This window comes from Chenopodium album, chromosome 14 (assembly GCF_948465745.1).
Source record: "Chenopodium album chromosome 14, dcCheAlbu1.1, whole genome shotgun sequence".
Lineage (NCBI taxonomy): Eukaryota > Viridiplantae > Streptophyta > Magnoliopsida > Caryophyllales > Amaranthaceae > Chenopodium > Chenopodium album.
Window position 1 is genome coordinate 4,566,968 of NC_137847.1, and position 19,819 is coordinate 4,586,786.

General features: G+C 32.3%; 3 protein-coding genes across 4 annotated transcripts; 2 read left to right on the plus strand and 1 right to left on the minus strand.

Moving 5' to 3' along the window:
- Nucleotides 1-2,542: 2,542 nt before the first annotated feature.
- LOC145578645 (2-methylene-furan-3-one reductase-like) lies at nucleotides 2,543-4,564 on the plus strand. Its single transcript, XM_081635939.1, has 4 exons — nucleotides 2,543-2,864; nucleotides 3,130-3,453; nucleotides 3,763-3,922; nucleotides 4,048-4,564. The coding sequence occupies exons 1-4, from the start codon at nucleotides 2,643-2,645 to the stop codon at nucleotides 4,311-4,313; spliced, it is 972 nt and encodes a 323-aa protein (XP_081492065.1). The 5' UTR covers nucleotides 2,543-2,642; the 3' UTR covers nucleotides 4,314-4,564.
- A 4,376-nt stretch (nucleotides 4,565-8,940) lies between these two features.
- On the plus strand, nucleotides 8,941-15,685 carry LOC145578646 (arginine--tRNA ligase, chloroplastic/mitochondrial-like). 2 transcript variants are annotated; one of them, XM_081635940.1, is made up of 18 exons: nucleotides 8,941-9,133; nucleotides 9,352-9,422; nucleotides 9,510-9,643; nucleotides 9,741-9,816; nucleotides 9,901-10,002; nucleotides 10,088-10,303; nucleotides 10,741-10,821; nucleotides 12,122-12,205; nucleotides 12,630-12,734; nucleotides 12,997-13,175; nucleotides 13,384-13,468; nucleotides 13,665-13,851; nucleotides 14,028-14,097; nucleotides 14,479-14,548; nucleotides 14,683-14,772; nucleotides 14,931-14,999; nucleotides 15,114-15,212; nucleotides 15,330-15,685. In XM_081635940.1, exons 1-18 carry the CDS (start codon nucleotides 9,019-9,021, stop codon nucleotides 15,438-15,440), a joined length of 1,944 nt encoding a protein of 647 aa, XP_081492066.1. In that variant the 5' UTR covers nucleotides 8,941-9,018; the 3' UTR covers nucleotides 15,441-15,685. The 2 variants fall into 2 exon arrangements, with proteins under 2 accessions (XP_081492066.1, XP_081492068.1); XM_081635942.1 differs by having other exon boundaries at nucleotides 8,995-9,133; nucleotides 9,348-9,422.
- Nucleotides 15,686-16,381: 696 nt separating this feature from the next.
- LOC145578647 (uncharacterized) lies at nucleotides 16,382-17,529 on the minus strand. Its single transcript, XM_081635943.1, has 2 exons — nucleotides 17,138-17,529; nucleotides 16,382-16,798 (listed from the first exon to the last, which is right to left on the minus strand). The coding sequence occupies exons 1-2, from the start codon at nucleotides 17,431-17,433 to the stop codon at nucleotides 16,537-16,539; spliced, it is 558 nt and encodes a 185-aa protein (XP_081492069.1). The 5' UTR covers nucleotides 17,434-17,529; the 3' UTR covers nucleotides 16,382-16,536.
- Nucleotides 17,530-19,819: the final 2,290 nt, after the last annotated feature.

Sequence of the window (19,819 nt, forward strand, 5' to 3'; positions counted from 1 at the left end):
ATTCTTAATTATGAGCAATGTCATAATTTTAATCCCAATACATATTGCTTTTTAGGTGATTTGATCCATATTTGATGTGAAAAGGGGGAGTTTAAATACCTCGTAGTACAAACCACAAAGCATATGTGATATGTCTAACCTCTACGAACTTTCTACTCACATCTCTTATTCCTTCAAACAAACGCTCTATTAACTTTATAGTACACCTTCTCGAACTATATAATCTTTTTTGGTGTAAGGTTTTGGCATACGTCCCTCCTAACGCCACATGTAAATATAAAACCTTTAGGTCACCCAAATAAAGGCAAAGGTAACAAGCAAGAATAACAAAAATTCAACATCCAATCTAGATTACCCTACCAATTCCACCATGGTTTGTTTTCAGAATGATTAAACTCCCGTAGTGTTCATTCCCTCCCATTATCACTTGTGATAATTGAAACACCCCTCAAATTCTCCACTAACCACACATATTCCTAATTGCTATCATATTGCACAGTTCCTATAAGCTGACCACTTCTTTTTTATTGTAGAAAAATGATTAGCCATTCCTCCTAATTTTATGCATTATATTTTGAGTTGGTGAACGCACTTGGCATGTTTCCTAGTGAGATTGTACATCATTATTAGTGTACATTTATTTTTATTTTATTATTAAAAAAGTTAATTTCGTCTTTACAAATTTATAAAATATTACTACCTCCGATTTTTATTATTTGCAACTTTGAGATATTATTAAAGAGATATATAAAATATTTCAAAGTTGCAAATAATAAAAATTGGAGGTAGTATTAATTCTTAAGTCACATCATTTTAACGATATTCTTTATTAATTATGGGTGTTGCATAACCTAAATAGTTTGCTCCGATTGTCTCAAATCAATTACATAATACTAAAAGCGAATCTGACATGACACTTGTCATGTTCTTATTAAAAGTTTTTCCGCCATTTTTTTCTTTCCTTTTTTTTTTTTTTGTACAAAATCTTCATTAATATCAATTTATATCATCTATAATATTTGACCTTCAATTTGGCATTCATATTCGAAATATATTTTATATGCATATTTTTTATAATTTTTTATAATAGGTATTTTTCTATAATAAACAAACATATAAGGTAATATATTAAATTAGAATAATGTACTAATCCTATACTTCGTATCATTCTACAATGTATTTTTTCCTTGAAAGTTTTTTTTTTTTGCTCCAACCAGGATTAGACACTTTAGCTTTTACTATAAATTTTTTGATTTATTTATAATAATAACGCTACAATTCAATAACTATAAACATATATATAAAACAAAAATTAAAAAGCCTTAATTATTAATTGTCATAAAAGTTAAGTCAATTAAATTTGTATAAAATATTTTTCCGGTTATAGTATACTACTAGGTTAGATCCCGTGCCATGCACGGTAATTTCAAAATTTATCATTAGTTTAATACAATTATTTTACTATAAAAAATAATATTAAATTGCAAAATAGGATGAAAGTTCTGTAATTACAATTTTTTGAATTTTTAAAGAAAACAGAGGAAGAAATGCATGCACGACTAATAAAAATAACCATGGATTACATTACAAAGTTATAGATAATATTACATTATTGTATTATATGACTTTGTTCCCGTCATAAAATAAATAAATATATAAATCTTTGTTGAATGTGTAAAAATGAATATACTTGCCAAATTGAAAAGAAATATTATTGTAAAGTAAGTATTAAACTAAATACATCTCTAAGAAGCTTTGAAAAAAAAAGGAAAAAAAAAAAAAAACCTTTTGGAGGGAAAATTTTTAACCAGGTTATGACAAGTGTCATCCTTTAGTATAAGTATATTGATAAAATATTGTGCCTGTCAGAACATGCCAACAAAATAGGGAAATATGGGGTATATAATTACATTGCACGGGTTATAATTAACATAAATTTTATTCTCATATAAAACAGTATAATTATTAAATTTGAGTGTTTTTTTAATGTTTAATAATCAATAACTTTTGATAACAATATAATATTAATTCAAGTTAATTTTTTTTTGTTGATAAATTCAAGTATTTGTTTTAATTTTATATATATATATATATAAATATATTAATGTTATAGTAACATTGTAATTCATAATTTGATTAAGTAAAACCGTGCATTGCACGGGACCTTAAACTAGTTGAAATATAAGATGGAGTAGTGACCTAAATCAAAAAGTATAAGACTAGTGACCTATGGAGTACTAACATAATATTCTAAGACGAAAAGGACTTAAGATTTTTTTTGGTAAGAGAATATTAATTAAGCGAATACTTCTTAATTATCATAATAGTTCAAAAGGTGAAGAAATAATGTACTCCGTATATAGTGGGCTACTCCACATATAGTTTCGAAATGAAACTTGAAGACTTTTAAGTCGTAAACCTCATGTATTATTGTTTGACTTTATTCCAAATGTGGGTCTATTATGCTTCCCCCTATGACATACTCAAATTACATTATATATACCTCCAACTTCCTCTACTTTCACACAAACATAACCATACTTCCTCAAATTTGCAACAAATATAAAGAGCTCTCCTAAAACACACCTATCTAATTTGGTAATTTGCTTGGTGTGTCAAATTAAATATAACAATATTTGAGCATGGAGTACACCAAAACTAGTGATGTTGTACCCTCTACAATGAAAGCTTGGGTTTATGAAGAGTATGGATCTCCAACAAATGTACTTAAACTAAAATCCGACGTACCAGTTCCTGAAATCGAGGACGATCAAGTAATTATCAAGGTTGAAGCTGCTTCTTTGAACCCAATTGATTACAAAAGGATGTTGGGTTACTTAAAGGCCACTGACTCTTCTCCTCCGGTAACCACTATTTAAATTTCTATTGCTCCTAAAATTTTATTCTTCATCTGACCTCTTTATGTTACATTTTGTGTCGTTAAGTTGATCAGTTAGTCGACCCTTGTACAAATCGTACCTTAATAATTTGTCACTTGCCAACTAGCATGATAAGTTGTAACATGACATAAATAAATGGTATGAACAAAAAAACGTTCCTACCATATATGAATCGGGTATTCCTTACTAAAAACTAGCAAGCTAAAGATCGTTACAATATTGTTTACAGACGATTCCAGGCTATGATGTTGCTGGTAAAGTGGTTAAAGTAGGGAGCCAAGTGAAAAATTTTAAAGTAGGAGACGAAGTTTATGGAGATATCAATGAGAAAGCACTTGAACTACCAAAAAGCTCTGGCTCCTTGGCTGAGTACACAGCTGTTGAAGAGAAGCTTTTGGCTCTAAAACCCGAAAATTTGAGCTTTGTTGAAGCTGCAAGCATACCCCTTGCTATTGAGACTGCTCACGAAGGCCTCGAACGAGCAGGCTTTGCTCCTGGCCAAAGCATCCTCGTTCTTGGTGGTGCTGGTGGAGTTGGAACTTTTGTTATTCAGGCAAGTTTTTTTTTCACCTCTTTACCTTGCAACATATCCTTAAAATCAACCTTCTTCGATAGTGGTAGGCCTGTTAGCACACATCCATTTACCTTGTTTAAAGAATGCCTATATATTAATAAACTTCAAATTTAATCAATAATTATTCAATTTTTATTTGTAAATTAAATCAACTTGAATCAGTGAGCATAGATTTTTGTAGGATTCGATTAATAACAGTTAGTGCACCCTTGTACAAATCGTACCTTAATAATTTGTCGCTTGCCAACTAGCATTGTAAGTTGTAACATGACATAAATCTTTTTTTAGCTTGCAAAGCATGTATTTGGTGCGTCCAAAATTGCAGCAACTTCCAGCACAGCCAAACTAGAGTTACTAAGGAGCTTAGGTGCTGATTTAGCCATAGACTATACCAAGGAAAACGTAGAAGATCTCCCTGAGAAGTTTGATGTAGTTTTCGATACTGTTGGTACGACATTGAAACCACTCATACAGTCATACACTATTATTTTTTGGTTCACACCAATTTCTTCACGAAAACATGTTGCTAATTAAATTGTGTTTGTTCCATGACTTAACTACGACAAAACACAGGGCAATGTGAAATCGCGATAAAAGCAGTGAAAGAAGGTGGCAAAGTGGCATCGATTATTGGCAATGTAACTCCACCAGCATTCATATTCGTACTCACTTCTACTGGTTCTGTGCTTGAGAAGTTGAAGCCGTATTTGGAAGATGGAAGGGTGAAACCGGTGATTGACCCAAAAAGTCCATTCCCATTCTCTCAGACAGTTGAAGCCTTCTCTTATCTCCAAACAAACAGAGCTACTGGCAAAGTTGTGATCCATCCAATCCCATGAAAATGCTCAATAACATCAACATAATATTATAAATGGTGATTGGTGATAATAAAGCGCAAAAAGTAGACTTATGCTTCCGTACAAAAAAAAAAAAAAGTAGATTTATGCTTTGTTAATTTGATTGTGTTTCAAGGATTTTTGTGTTTGTTTTTTGTACTCCATATATGAAATGATATTGTTTGTCTTCTGTGTATGATTTGTGTTGTAAGACTTGTAACACTCTCCCCATTTAGACCATGTTCAGTTTGTTAACTACGGAGTACAATAAAAGACGACTATTTATAATGTCTAACACTCCGAAGTCAGAAATTTCCATATAGGAATATCATTGTGAAATGGATAAGTTACTCCCTCCGTAATACACGTTTGTTCACACACACAACAATTGTACTAAAACAACTAGAAATGGTAAAAGTGACTACTGTATTATGTAGTGCTATTACTATTTTTACAAACCGAACAAGGTACAAATGTGTAACCCATTCCCAATTTCCTAGGCTTCAAAATAATGCAGTCTACTGTAACAATTAAGTTCCTGTCCAAAATCATTTATGTGAATTGTGAATAGCACTTTTAATAGCTTAATCTCTGCTCATCATCCAAAATTGTCACAATATATAAATGTATCAATCACCTCCTTTACTAAGGGTCTGTTTTCATTTCAAACTAAACTTATTTGAGCTGAGCTTAGCCGAGCCGAACTGAAATGAATATTTTATGAGAGAAAAAAATTAGGAGTTGAACTGAACTGAACTTATTAGAGCTGAGCTGAACTGAAAATAATCTGATAAGAACAGGACCTAAAACCATAATACAGATTGCTACATTTGCAATCTAAACTACTAGATCTGCGGCACCGTATCAATAATCTATTTAGTGGCTAATCTACCCATTAATCGCACATAAATATACATCAAACTAGCCCCCACTCACACACCAAAATTACTCAAATCAAACTTGCATATTATCAAACTTTAGTCTAAAATTAAAATACAATATAAAAGGAGGAATTATTTCATTTCATAAGAAACTGAAAACATCACATCACATCCCAGATTTCAGATCACTTACTCAGTAACACTACTAGCACTATTTACATCATCATCATCATTATCATATCATCATTATCATAAAACAACAAAATATAAATCTAAGATGATAAACCCCATGATTAAATCAACGGCTAAGATCAGTTTCCTCAGTAGGATCTTCAAAGTTAGGATCTTTAGCATCAACAACAGAAGGAGCAACCACATGATGATCAACCAAAAGTCCATCACCGGCCCAAGTAAACTTACCACCATGACCACCCTTCTTGGGCAGCCCATTAACACCGGAGCCTGATTTCCGATCTTTGTTTTCATGGGCTTGGGCCAACTTCGTATGGGCCTTTATACCTTTTCCTGACTGCTTCATCTTCTCTTGATTTTGATTGTTTCTCTCTCTAAAATGGTGTAATGGATTTTGTTATTGAGGTTGGATAGGATAAAGAGGGGTTTATATATAAAAGGGTTTTGGGGTTTCAGATTTTTTTATTTTAATTTATTGGATTTTTTTTTTTTTTTTGGGTTTATTTTTAGTAAAAGGGACAGATCATGTGACATGAGGCCAAACGGATAAGCATAAACCAAGGGGCGGATGACAACGCCAATGGGTAAAGATTAATTAACCAAGAAATGAAAAGGATTGATTATGTGTTATAGATCTGATTGTTCATTAATCATTAATTAATTTGAGGAGGGAAGAATTAGGACTTTAAATGGATGAGGATTAATTAAGCAAGAGATGGAATCATGGAATGACACAAAGTACAATGCAAAGCAATACTTCCTATTAGATTGTTTTAAGGCCTCATTTGGTTAACATATAAGAAATAAATATTCGTAGGAAGTTGTATACTTGTATTTCATGGGATATTATTTCCCAAATGAACTTCCTAGGAATTTCTTTTAAATTGTATGATTGTGATAATAGAAAGTTTGAATTTTCATTAATTTTAATTGACTAATAAGGAGGCCTTAGGAAATTTACTTTCTATGTTTTGTGGTAAGTAGAAATTCCCGTGAATTTCAACTTCTTTTATTTTAGTTTTTTCTGTCAATCAAACAATTACCTAAAATTCCATGAATTTTCACTTCCCCCATTTTATTTTGTCAACCAAATAAAGTCTAGGTTTATGAAATACCAATAGTGTAAATGTAGATATAGTATGTAACTATGTATAAGAGGCAATAATAGTACTCGAAAATTCGAAACTAGGGTCTTTTGGTTATTAAAATTGAAATGGATTAGTATAGAATTTCTAGTAAGAGGTATGAATTTAAACTCCCATACTACTTTAGAATTATTTTATTATTGTTATTTATTACAAAGTAGTTTAATGGACAGTTTTGCAATGGCTACAATAAAATTGTAGCCACTACAATAACAAAATCTACACCCTTAATTATCATTATGTAAATTAGAACCGTTGATTTAAGTTGACCATAAAAAATATCAAAAAAAAATCTTTAACTGTTTTTTCCTTAATCCTCTACACAATAAACTACTCCATTCCCTCAAAAAAAAATTAAACTACTCCATTGATAAATTCTATAAAGTACGAAGAACAAAACAATGCACTTAACTTGGTTTCAAAAAAAAAAAAAACAACAATGCACTTAACAGCTTAATATGAAATCCATCAATTAGTACAAGAATTATGGAGAGCAATAATTCAATCATTATGAACTGTATAATTATGCTACGGAGTGTCAAACTAGCCATGTAACTCGAATAAAACTATCCAATGTATAAAATCATATTCCTTTTTTCTAGGTTAGTTGGTAGTTTTCCATTGATTGTTTTTTGGTTATACTTTGATCCATCCTCCATACCTATCTAATGGAGATTTATGTTGAAGGTGAATACTTGGAAGAGTTGAAACTGCATCAATGGCAGCGACAAAGAAGTTATATTTGCAGTTTTTTTTTTTTTTTTTTTTTTTGAAAAATAAAGTAATTTTTATAATTAATTATAATTGGAAAGTCAAATATATGAATGGACAAAATTAATCATTAATATTTAAACGGTTGAGATTGAAAGTAGTTACAATGGCTACATTTTTAATGTAGTCATTGAAAAGTCTTCCTTAATTAGAATGGTTACAAACAATCATTTAAAAAAAAAAATGGTTTCTAACAATCATTTTCAAGAAAAAATAAAATAGAATGGCTAATTCTCCCTCCAAATCATGTCCTTACTCGTTTTCTTATGCCACCTAACTGCATAATAGTCAAAATACCATCGGCTATAAATAATGTTACTGATCTAGTTCTTGCAGGTGCTAAACCATCTTCTAACTCCGATCCAATTCTACAAATCAATCCTCTAATGCTTTTTTACATATATAAGGCTCACATGCAACCCTAATGTTGCAAACAACTTGTTTTATGGAAGATATAATCTTGCTAGTTACTTGTACTTACTTATTTCTCCATCGAGCACCTAGGACATGTGTTCTTGAGAATGAACAAACTCACTTTGAATAAGGAGTAATACCCAATTAGTATAGATTTGTTTGAGGTTCAACATTAAAAAACTAGCTGGCGACAAATTAGATTAAGAGAATGATTGGATTTCTCCTGATTAATCAAGGAGTGAAATGTAATTGTGCAAGCTAAGCTTTACTTAAGGATTGAATGAGGGTGTACTATTTTTTCTATAAGCTCGAGACATCAATTACAAGGTAAAGATTGAAGTTTGCATAGCAAGATTAGTAGAGGAGAAAGAAGCTAATGAGAGAGGAAAAAGGAGATATAAAATAGTAAGAAAGAAACAAATAAAATAAGGGATCAAGGCACAAATTAATAGAGGAAAGCAATGGAAAACAAGAGAGAGTTTATAGAGTGACATTAGGAGATAGAGAGGAGCCCAGGGTAGAAAATTATGGATGGGATAAGAAGTTTCGAGGGTTGATAACACCTCTATTTTGTTTATTTCAAGGTACACCTAAAACTAGACGTATTTGTTGTTATTTGGTTCAATTTTAGTAGAGGAAAAACGGAAAGAAATTATATCATCCAATAGTAAAGGAAAGAAAGGGAAGGGAAAACTAATTTTAAGTTTGTATATTTAGGGCCTATTCTATTACTTTCAGTTCAATTCAGTTCCTAATTTGCTTCTCTTATAAAATATTCAGTTCAGTTCAGTTTAATAAATCAGAACAGATCCTTAACTTCTTTTTTCCTTCTAAATGCCTTCAATTTTGAGAGGAAAGAAATACTCCGTAGAAAGATTTTGTGAAGAGAATTTTTCTTTCACTTTCTATTATACTCCGTATCTATTTAATTTTTAGATTCAAACACAAAAATCTATGTTTTTCTTTCTTTTCCTCCTTTTTTTAGGAATCTTTCTTTTCCTCCTAGTTCCTCCCAAGCATTTTTTATTTTTTTTTTAACAAAGTTCCTCTCAAACTGTCTCACAACTCGAGTTTTCATTTTCTAGGCTTTTTTTTTTTTTTTTTTTTTTTTTTTTTTTTTTTTTAACACACAAAAAAAAAACAAAAAATAAAATTAATTGAATTAATGAACTAGGAAAAAAAAACCACCGAATTAAAAAAAGGAAAACAAAAAAATAGAAGACGAAAAACCCTAGAGAGATATAGGAGAGAGGTGAAGTTTAGAGAGAGAAAGTCTTAAAAGCAGAAACTTAACCAACAAAGGTGATGAAGAGTACTGCTCTCTCATTTCTGACGCCGGCTTCTTCTTCCTCCTCTTCCCACTTTCTCTCTCTACGCCATTTTTCTCTCTCTACCTCTGCTCCTTCTCTCTCCTCTTCCGGTAACCCCTCTTTCTCCTTAACTTATCCTTCACTAAAATTTAATTTAATTCAACTTATTATTTCTTTGGAATTTAATTTTATTCAGCAATTGCATTTCCATATTTTACTAATTTAGTGATTGCATTTCAAGATTATGTATTTTATGTAATTGTTATTGTGGGATTGATTGTAATTTAGTGGGTGAATTTTGTTTCTTTGATTGTTGAAACTTAGATAGGTTTCCTAAGGAGAACAAGTAAGAGGGTTTTGATTGCTAGTAGAATACAAGCTTTATCAACAATGGCAGCTGTAAGTTTAAATTGATTTTTAGCATGTGGGTTTTTGTGGGGTTTTGTTTTTATTGCTTGTTAGTAATGTTGGAATGATGATTTATAGGAAGATGGTGCTGGAAATGTGAAACGGCAGTTAGCCAAAGTGTTTGAGAGATCGCTTCGGGCCACTGTCCCGAGTGAGGCCGATATCGAGCCGATTATTTCTGTTGGTACTGGAAATTTTGGTGATTATCAATGGTAAAGTTATAGTTTGATGATGGTTGAGTTCATGTTTGTTGAAAGAAATTGTTTCTTTATGCTGTATGTTGAAGAAAAATGTGTTTTCTTGGTGCAGTAATAATGCAATGAGTGTGTTTTCCAAGATTAAGGGGAAGAACACTGAATTTAAGAACCCCAGATCGGTTGGCGAGGTATGTGTTTTATGTAATGTATGTGGTGTCCTGATTTACTTTATTTGTCTGAGGAGTTTTCACTATTGGTTTCTGATCATTTAGGCTATCATAAAAAACTTACCTGAATCCGAGTTGATAGAGAGTTGCTCTGTTGCGGGACCTGGGTTCGTTAATATTGTCTTGTCGAAGTCATGGTTAGCAAAGGTGATCTTGTTAGTTTTGTGTATTGCCTGTATTGTTTTCTTTATGTATATGCATATCTGCTTACATTTTGAGATGTTTGTTGCAGAGCATCCAAAACATGCTTGCAGAAGGTATTGAGACATGGGCTCCAAAGTTGCCAATTAAAAGAGCTGTAGTAGACTTCTCTTCACCCAATATCGCAAAGGAGATGCATGTTGGGCACTTGAGGTCAACCATCATCGGAGATACCCTGGCCCGTATGCTAGAGTTTTCTGGTGTAGAAGTTCTTCGGAGAAACCATGTTGGTGATTGGGGTACACAGGTAAACTCTAAAACTTTTTGGCATTTCCGGAGGGGACACTTGGCATGATTTTGTGAAAAATTTTCCCTCCAAAATGCTTACTTAAAAAAAAAAAAATTTCTATTAAAAAAAATTTAAAGGATAGACATTAATGTTTTCTATTTTTTTTTTTTTAAAAGTGTTACGTAAGTCATTTAATTTCAATTAACTCTATTTCAATTGACTATTAGTACATCATACTTTATAAACCCGTGCATTGGCCAAAACTAGTTGTCTTCTATTTCTCTAATGTTCTAATTTTAGATTTGTCAGCATGTAATGATACTAAATTTATAGTAAAATAGTTATGCAACAAATGACACAGATAAGACATTCATGAAAATCTTGTGCTACTTGTCATCAGAACACAATTATATTTTGATTTTCTTTATGCCTAAAACTTGCTTAATTTTTTGCAGTTTGGTATGCTGATTGAGTTCTTGTTTGAACAATTTCCACAATGGGAAAATGAAAATGAACTTCCAATCAAAGACCTTGAGGTATGTGGACGAGTTGGTGTGTATTCATTGATTCATTGGAGCTAGAAATTCCATGCCTTTTGCTTTTCCACTTGAAATGATTTATGGGCCTTTGAACTATGCATTTATGCTGAATTTACTTCAAAGTATGTAGTTTTCGATGACATTGGTCAACTAGAACAGCTTTCTTAATATAGTTTGATGTGAGTTAAACCTTTGAGTATTGTATAGACAAATTAATCATTTGAAGAAATGAAGCTTAAGCATATAGTACTGCACTACGGCATGTAGAGAGGCTATGGTGAAAGGATGTTTTAGGGCAACAGACTGATAGTTTAGGCCCCTTAAGTTCAGTCAGTTTATTTTTGTGAAAAAAAAGTCTTCTTCAATACGCTGTAATCAAGGCAACCACTGAACATTGATGAATGATTATTGCTTATGGCATCTTCAGACCAAGAAAATTAACTGGTCATGACAACTGTGTCTGAATCTTTCTGGTTTAAGTAGATATGCTAACATGAATCATAAATCAGGAACCCCTTCATGTTCGTTTATGTGATTATTCTCACTGCAACTGTCTGTAAGGTTGGGGTTGTAGTTGCTTGAAATAATGAAGTGAGAGAGACATTGCTTAACGTTGTGAAGGCCTTAAGAGTATCAAGTTAAAGGAGTGGGGGAGGCTAGGTGTTGGGGATTTGTAAGATTACTTCTACCTTTTGACACTGGCGATAGTTCCGAAGTTACGATAGCCTTCAGAAGTTGCAGGAGATCGTAAGGGAAGGTGTTAAATGTATTTAAGGTAATGAAGCGGGAGAGGTGGTGCTGGGGAACAGTGAGATTACTTCCACTTCACCTCATTAGTCTTGCTGGTGACTGATAGATCCAGAACAAGCAGCAATTTGGTCTTGCAGCTATTACTAATTTCTTTCTCTACCTTTCTTCTTTGGGGCCATGTGGCAATAAGGAAAAACAAAAGAGTCGAAAGAGATGTTTGGTGATAGTATTAAGTGTTGCAATTTTATTGTTCTGTTGATCTCATCCATCCAAAAGATGCAATGATTCCTATTTTGTTTCTCTCATCTCTCACTATTAACCTGCTCTCTCTGCATTATGCTCATCCTTCTCTTAAAATTTAAGTTGGAAAACTGTTGTTAGTTGAAGTATCGATATTGTCTCTGTTGTTAGGATGCAGTTGTATACTTGCCTTCACCTTACTTTTGTCCTTACGTCTGTATGATGTAGAAAGTTATGCTATACTTGACTGATGATAATTTAGGAAGATTGTAGTTCTGAACTGACAGTTAGGATGATGCATTTATAGGGCTTCTACAAGCAATCAAAGAAGAGATTTGATGATGACCCCGAGTTCAAGGAAAGGGCACAAAAGGCTGTGGTGAGCCTTCAGGTATGCAATCAATTTTTGCTGTTTGCAAGTTTGTCAGGTTAGGAAGGGGAGTCTGTATTCTTCCTCTCCTTGACCAGAGATTGGCTATCTTTATTTCTATAATTTGCAAGTTTCCACCAATATTTATTTGCCCCCCCCCCCCCCCCCCCCAAGGGTAGGAAGGTCTGTAATTGTAACATTAATAAAAATTCCCCTCTCCCGTGGAATGTGATATTGCCTCTCTGTATCAGCTTCTACTTTTAAAGTATCCCTGTTATAACTTTTTGCATTATAATAACACAATCAAGGGCTCATAGCCTCGTACCATAGAAATCTTGAAACTACTTGCCGAAGTTTAGTGCTAATGGAGGGAGTAGCCTTTTATTTTATTATATTTTATATTACTTTTTTCTTTAATGGATTTTACATTTTTACTTTTACATAGGGTGGGGATTCCAAGTATCGTGAAGCATGGGCAAAAATTTGTGAAATTAGTCGCAGGGAATTTCAGAAGGTCTATGTACGCCTCGGAGTACAGTTAGAAGAAAAGGTACTTTTCCTACTTTTTAAGCTATGTACTATTGTACTATGTCTATACTTCTTCCCAGAAAAAAAAAAAAAAAAAAAAAAAAAAAAAAAAAAAAAAAAAAAACCTATGTACTATATAGTCAATATTATGTGTGCTAGCTATGAAAGTTATGTGCATGCTACATACTATTGGCATTTTTCTCTTGGCATTAGTGGTTGATCTAAGAGACTAAGACTATGTTTACAAATTACAAATCTTTCTGTTTTTTTTTGGCTTGTGTCAGGGAGAAAGCTTCTATAATCCGTATATACCAAAAGTTTTGGAGATTTTGAGGAGTAAAGGTTTAGTTGAACCAAGTGAGGGTGCTGAGGTTATATTTATTGAAGGCAAACAGATACCTCTTATAGTTGTGAAGAGAGATGGAGGTTTCAATTATGCCTCCACTGATTTAACAGCTCTCTGGTAAGTGTATATAGTAAATTAAACTAATTGTAAATGTCAAATTCTAGTCTTTTAGATGGTTTTCTCTTTTAAGCATATAACCCATCATTGTCTTTACCATTCTTGTTTCGCAGATGCCTATTGGTAAATCTCGCTTGCCTCAGTTGACCCATTTAGAACTACTTAGTATATATCTTTCTAATACCTTCAATTATCTATTTCATGGAAGGTACCGCCTTAATGAAGAAAAAGCCGAATGGATAATATATGTAACCGATGTTGGTCAGCGTGAGCACTTTGAAATGTTCTTCCATGTACGTATTTTCTTTTCCCATATTGTTTTGCGTAACTGTATTTGGTGTTTCAGTATTTTGTAGATACTGATGATTTCTTCGATGATGCTTAGTGCCTACCATTATGTGTGACTTGGTTGTCACTCTTGTCAGTACATTTTTGCATGTATGCATTGATAAAATTTGTGCCTTTTGTGTTTAAACAAAAATTTCACAGGCTGCAAAGCTCGCTGGCTGGCTTCCAAGCGGTGACAATAAGTACCCCAAAGTTAATCATGTTGGCTTTGGTCTTGTCCTAGGAGATGATGGAAAGCGTTTCCGAACTCGAAGCACCGAAGTAGTCCGTTTGGTTGATTTACTAGATGAGGCCAAAGATCGGAGTAAAGAAGCTCTTATTGAGCGAGGTATCACTAATTAGTTTTGATATGTTTATATAATTCCATGTATTCCAATTTCCACTTCCTTTTCTGGGTTATTGCTCAAAAGTTTAGGCAGACTTGTGCATTTTATTGTATTGCTTTGTGCTTTTATCTTCTGGGACTTTAGGCCAAGTTTTACGTTGAGGCTATGTTTTTAATAGGTAAAGATAAGGAGTGGTCTGAAGAGCAATTGTTGCAAACTGCAGAAGCTGTTGGTTATGGGGCGGTTAAGTAAGTTCTGTAATTCCTGTTTATTTTTTATCATTATCATTGCATATTTTTATCTCTGCTTCCTTATTGCCCTCTTCTAGCTGACCAAGGAAGCAGAATTATTATTAGCTATTTCCCTTTCCTTGGGACTATTGTGCTAGTTTGCTCTTCTCGTTGGCTCAAGAAGACGTGATATTTGTTAGGGGGGCAGAGGGCTCACAGGGCTGTTGATTTTACTGAACATTGTGCCAATCACTGCAATATATAATACATGCTTTGCTTCGATATTATGTTGGTTGTTCATAATATTATTGTTAAAATGATAAACTGATAATGACTATCATCATGGATTCATGGCTAAATAGATTGATTTTTTTTTGTTTCCCTCGATGTCTTATGCAGGTATGCTGACTTGAAGAACAACAGACTCACTAACTATACCTTTAACTTTGATCAGATGCTTAGTGATAAGGTACCTTTTGCTGTCTTCTTATCTTTCTTTCTGCTTCTTCTGGGGGATCTTGGATTTGCATGGTGCCGTGGTTTGTTGAAGCTTATCTCTTGCCTTTGCTGAAAGCTGAACAATTTCATGCAATTATGTTGTAGGGAAATACAGCTGTCTACTTACTCTATGCCCATGCTCGAATTTGTTCAATTATTCGGAAGTCTGGTAAAGACATCGAGGAGCTGAAGAAGGTGAGTTACATTTCTTTCTTTTTATTTTTTATTTATTTTTTATTTTTTATTATTATTATTATTTTTAACGTAGTATCATTATTATCAATGGATGAAATTCATGAAAGTCGCTCTTGCACCATACACTTGATGTCTAACTAATCAACAAATTGAAACAGAATGAGGAAGTTGTTTTGGATCACTCTGATGAGCGTGCTTTGGGTCTTCATTTGCTTCATTTTTCTGAGGTAAGACTAATTCCATCACTAGATGGCAGGCTGCTCATATTGGCAATTGCACAGAATTTCAGTATTTGAAGATATGTTGACATAGTATGTCTGCTGTTCTTAAAAATTGGTCAGATTGTTGAAGAAGCCTGTACCAATCTCTTGCCAAACGTGATATGTGAGTACTTGTATAACTTGTCAGAGTTCTTCACAAAGTTCTACTCCAATTGTCAGGTATGGAATCAACTCTTTATCTATCTTTACTGGAACTATAATTGCTTGGATCAATTCAGGCTTTCTTCTTACAATCATGGCTGGAAAACCTTCTGATTTTTACCTACGACTTTATAGGTGGTTGGCTCACCGGAAGAAACAAGCAGGCTCTTGCTGTGTGAAGCGACTGCTGTGGTCATGAGAAAATGCTTTAAGCTTCTTGGAATTACCCCTGTCTACCAGATATGACAAGTTATTGTAGTTGATGTATTTTTAGAGGGCATCAACATTTTTGGAGTTTGTTCTTGACTTGATTGTCTCGTTGTTATAGTGTACACTGAGAAATACTCGTTCAAGCGTTCGAAAGGAAATGATCCTTCTCTTGCAGTGCTTTGAATCGTTTGAGTTTGTTCATGGCAGATTCCTATATTTTGCAAAATTGGCTATATTTGCACAAATTTCTTAATTATATAATTAAAGGCTTCCTTCTCATAGTGAAATCCTTAATGGTAATCGTAATACTATAATTAACTTAAAATAATACTCCCCGGCCTCTCCTGCACCAACCTAAAAACTCTTTTATAACACCAATGTCTTGTTGCATCGCCTATTACCACCAGCAACCACCTATAATTGCTGCCCAATATCAGGACACGAACAAGAGCTGTAATCGCCTAGTTTGTCGTAGCTTCAGCCTTCAGATTGGTGTCATCCTCTAAAAGGGTTAATTTTATATAGGTTCTCACATTGTTGCGGGATTGTATGTTGGGTTCAAGGTGATCATTGAGATGGGTCGAGTTCATGTGGCTGCAGAGGTGGCAACTGATCACTTGCCATTTTGGATATGATATTGTTTGGCTTCAATGTGATGCCCTCAAAGTTGTGAAAACAATAACACAATGACATAAACCTTCTCTTCTTCTTGATTTATGAAGACATTGGCAAAATCTCATATGCATTTAATGCACTTGTTATTTCACATGTTAAGCGGGTAGGGAATGTTGTTAGCTTATTTAATATAGCGTAGCAAGATGGAATACAACATACAAGTATACAAGGGATAATATTGAGTTACTTTATATGAACTCTTTCCTACAATGCATCATTACTTTTGCGAAACTTGATTTGCAATAATAATTCTCTCAACACTGTTAACAAAATTTGCGATAAAGGATTACAAACCAGAAAACTGAGAAAAAATCATCAAATTTTTTTAACTCTTGCACTTGCAGCAGTGAACACTGGAACAGGCAGATTGCTAACCGTACAAAATTTTCTGATTTACCTTAAAATTAATACTATTCTAAAAAAGAAAATAACCAAAAAAAATAAAAAATGGATGAAATTAAAATTCCTTAAACATAGGAGGTATAGAAGGCGGTCTGCAAGCTGAAGACACGAGATTACTGCTACAATTTCTGGAAAAAGAATTTCTTGAATAAGAAACTTTCTTTGAGATTATTGGTTTTGGACTGAAATAACTCCTGCATAATTTCATCTTTTTCCTGTACGGATTCTCTCTCTTCACAAGATCTTCCAAATTCTCCACACTTGCTAGTGATGTAAATGACTCTGATTTCCCTGAATAATACTTTGATAACCCTTTTCTGTAGAAAGATTAAAACTTTGTTTAGCATAATATTCAATTACATATACTCAATTTTACCCCTTTTAAATGACATACACATAAAATATGGCAGAAATCTAGACACCCATTTTCTCTTTTGTGCAAATTTGCCAAATCCCATCACATATACAAAATTTTAACCCCCAAAAAAATCGATTTTAAGATCTACACTCGAGAACATAATACGCAAAATGCTCCCGGTTACATAAAACAATAATTTCCAAACAAAATAAAACAGACGCTTAGATCCTACACTCGAGAACATGATACACAACACTTTGTTAAAAAAGCAATAAAGAGCCATGAAAATGTTACTTACTTGATAGGAAGTTTATCCATGAGATCTGACAAATGAAACAAAGGTCCATCTGTAGAAGATGATGATGTAGAAGTAGCATCCTCCATTAAATCTGATGAAGATGATGAATTTGATTCAAAAGTTGTGGTTGAATCACAACTACTAATACTACTACTACTAGTACCTAATGATAATTTCTCTGATGATTTGTTGTAAAAATTACAACTTTTTTTTTGCTCAAAATTGTTTGCTGCAATCATTTCCTCAGGTGTTGGAATTAATTGAAAATTAATCTTTGATTCTTCTTGTTTTCCCATATTTTTTTTGTTAAGAATTTCTTGGCTTCAAGTAATAGCAAAATTTCTCTGGTTTATTACATACCCATGCTGCATACTATTTATATGTAGGTGACATTTTCGGATAATTATTATAATAATATTGATAATACAAATAATTCCAAAATAATAAAAGAATTTTTTATGGATAGGTATCAAGTCATGGATTGGGGAGGAAATACATGTACAGTTTTGATAAGGTATATAAATAATGCTGAGGTGTGCTTTTATTTTTATCTTCTTAATTTTAATTATTATTTATTTAATTAAAAAAAAATTGATTAAGTAATACACTTTTGCTTTTTTCTTGAGCCTTGTCATTATCAATTCCATAAGGTTTGAAGTTGTCTAGGATTTCCCAATTCACAAGAAAATGGATAAGGTCAAATTTGAAGACACTCTTAGCTGAGTCACACAATTAAATATTTATTTTATTCTTTAGTGGATGAGATTATTTCCAGTTATTTTCGGCATGTTTTTGCCTCTCAAAGTGATAACATTGCAAACATTTTACTGTTGAAAATTTGCACTTTTTGCTCAAAATTACAATTTGAAATTGTTGCCTACTTGCTTAAAGAGGAATGTTTGTAAAGCAATCTTCCAATACCATTTTATTAGATGACATGTGTTTTATTACTTAATAAGTCCTAGCATAGAAACAAATCTTCATTAAAACTTCTCTTAAAACTAATCCTTGGATAGAAAATCAAATTTACATTTTCTTTTGAGGAGAGTTGCGTATTTAATTAGAAAGATTTTAGCCAAATTAAGGAAATGAATAAGATGATATGAACTATGAAGTATGGGATATCAAAGAATTTTCAACAATACGTTTCATAATTTGTAACTTATGACATTTACTCAATAGTCTTTATTAATTGGGAGTAATTAACCGATTTGATACCAAATTTGAACTAAATGAACAAGGTTGATTAAGTGACTCAAAATGTGATTGAATTCCAAATCAAACTTGGTATAAAGGCAAACCATATAATCTCCAACTCAATAAATTCAATTGCAATTAAATTAATCTTAATAAAATGTTATCATGAAAAATATCTAAAATTAATAAAATCATGGAACCTATTAACATTTTTTTCTTTTCTAATCGTATTTTGAAGAATCATATGTTTAGTTGGATTCAACTATTAATAATTTTGTTTGGTTTGACTTGAGATTTATAAGTTAAACTAAATATTTTGTTGAAACGAGCTTACATATGTTCATTGTAATATGATCTTATATATATATTTTTTTAATATGTCGTTAAGTGTTAAATCAATCCTCTTTAGATGTATTGGGTCTTAAACAAGTATCCATTTGAAAAAGGCCTCAATCCAAACAACTTTTAGCGAGGTTAAACTTGACAGTCAGGCTTACTCATTTGATCTGATAAGTCTAATTACATCTATTATATATCATAAACTTTTTTTTTCCCTGAATAAATCAAGTTTCTAATTGATGAAAAATAAAGCTATCCGGCTATATAAAAAATTGCCCCAAATATGTAAAAGATTCATTAGATAATAAAGATATTTTAATCTATCTCTCTTAAACAATATTAGTGCATTTGCTAAATTTAAGAAGACATTACGATCGCATACAAACACATAGACTATAGAGTAACCGTGTAAGTGTTCAACTCCAACAATTCAGTTGAATTATATGGTAATTTCTTGTCTTAGCTCACAAACGTGATTAATATGATTATTATTTATTTACACGAGTACTCAAGTAATGGGGCATTTATTGCTAATGGTATATCCATAAAAAGAAAATTTGTGGCTAAGAATAGCCATTATCCAATGTTTAGATTAGGTAATCAACATGATGAATGTACAAGGCAAGGGTAGCCGTGTAAATTCATGAAAAGTGTTCATCTAAGGTGGGAGCAAACTACATAAATTATTCCATAAATACTTCATCAGTTTTTTCTTTTTTTCGGCACGTAAGAAATCTTGTACACTTAATACTATGTATATTTTCCAAGAGAGAAGGTATTGCGTGCGAACGCACGAACTGTTTGGTGCGAAAAGTTTGGTTAATATATTTTATTTGTTGGCTGATATATTTCATGTGTTCGCTGATATATTCTATTTGTTGGTTTATGATTTTTGTATTGGCTAATATATTTTTTTTATTAGCTGACATAATTATTTTTTTTTTCTTTTTGTTGGCTGATACCAGACATCATTTGGCTTATATATTTCTTTAGTTGACTGATATATTTATTTTGTTAGCTGATATGTATATTTTAATTGTTGGCTTTTATGTTTCATTTTGTTGGCTGATATATTTATTTTGTTGACTTACATGTTGCTTTTGTTTGTTGATTTCATTCTTTTGTTGGTTGATATGTTCTTTCTGT

Coding starts and splice junctions, on each gene's coding strand:
- LOC145578645 (XM_081635939.1), top strand. CDS start 2,643: ATGGAGTACACCAAAACTAGTGATGTTGTACCCTCTACAATGAAAGCT. Junction 2,865..3,129: donor CCACTGACTCTTCTCCTCCG/GTAACCACTATT, acceptor TATTGTTTACAG/ACGATTCCAGGCTATGATGT. Junction 3,454..3,762: donor TTGGAACTTTTGTTATTCAG/GCAAGTTTTTTT, acceptor ATCTTTTTTTAG/CTTGCAAAGCATGTATTTGG.
- LOC145578646 (XM_081635940.1), top strand. CDS start 9,019: ATGAAGAGTACTGCTCTCTCATTTCTGACGCCGGCTTCTTCTTCCTCC. Junction 10,003..10,087: donor CGAAGTCATGGTTAGCAAAG/GTGATCTTGTTA, acceptor TGTTTGTTGCAG/AGCATCCAAAACATGCTTGC. Junction 10,304..10,740: donor TTGGTGATTGGGGTACACAG/GTAAACTCTAAA, acceptor AATTTTTTGCAG/TTTGGTATGCTGATTGAGTT.
- LOC145578647 (XM_081635943.1), bottom strand. CDS start 17,433: ATGGGAAAACAAGAAGAATCAAAGATTAATTTTCAATTAATTCCAACA. Junction 16,799..17,137: donor ATGGATAAACTTCCTATCAA/GTAAGTAACATT, acceptor ATCTTTCTACAG/AAAAGGGTTATCAAAGTATT.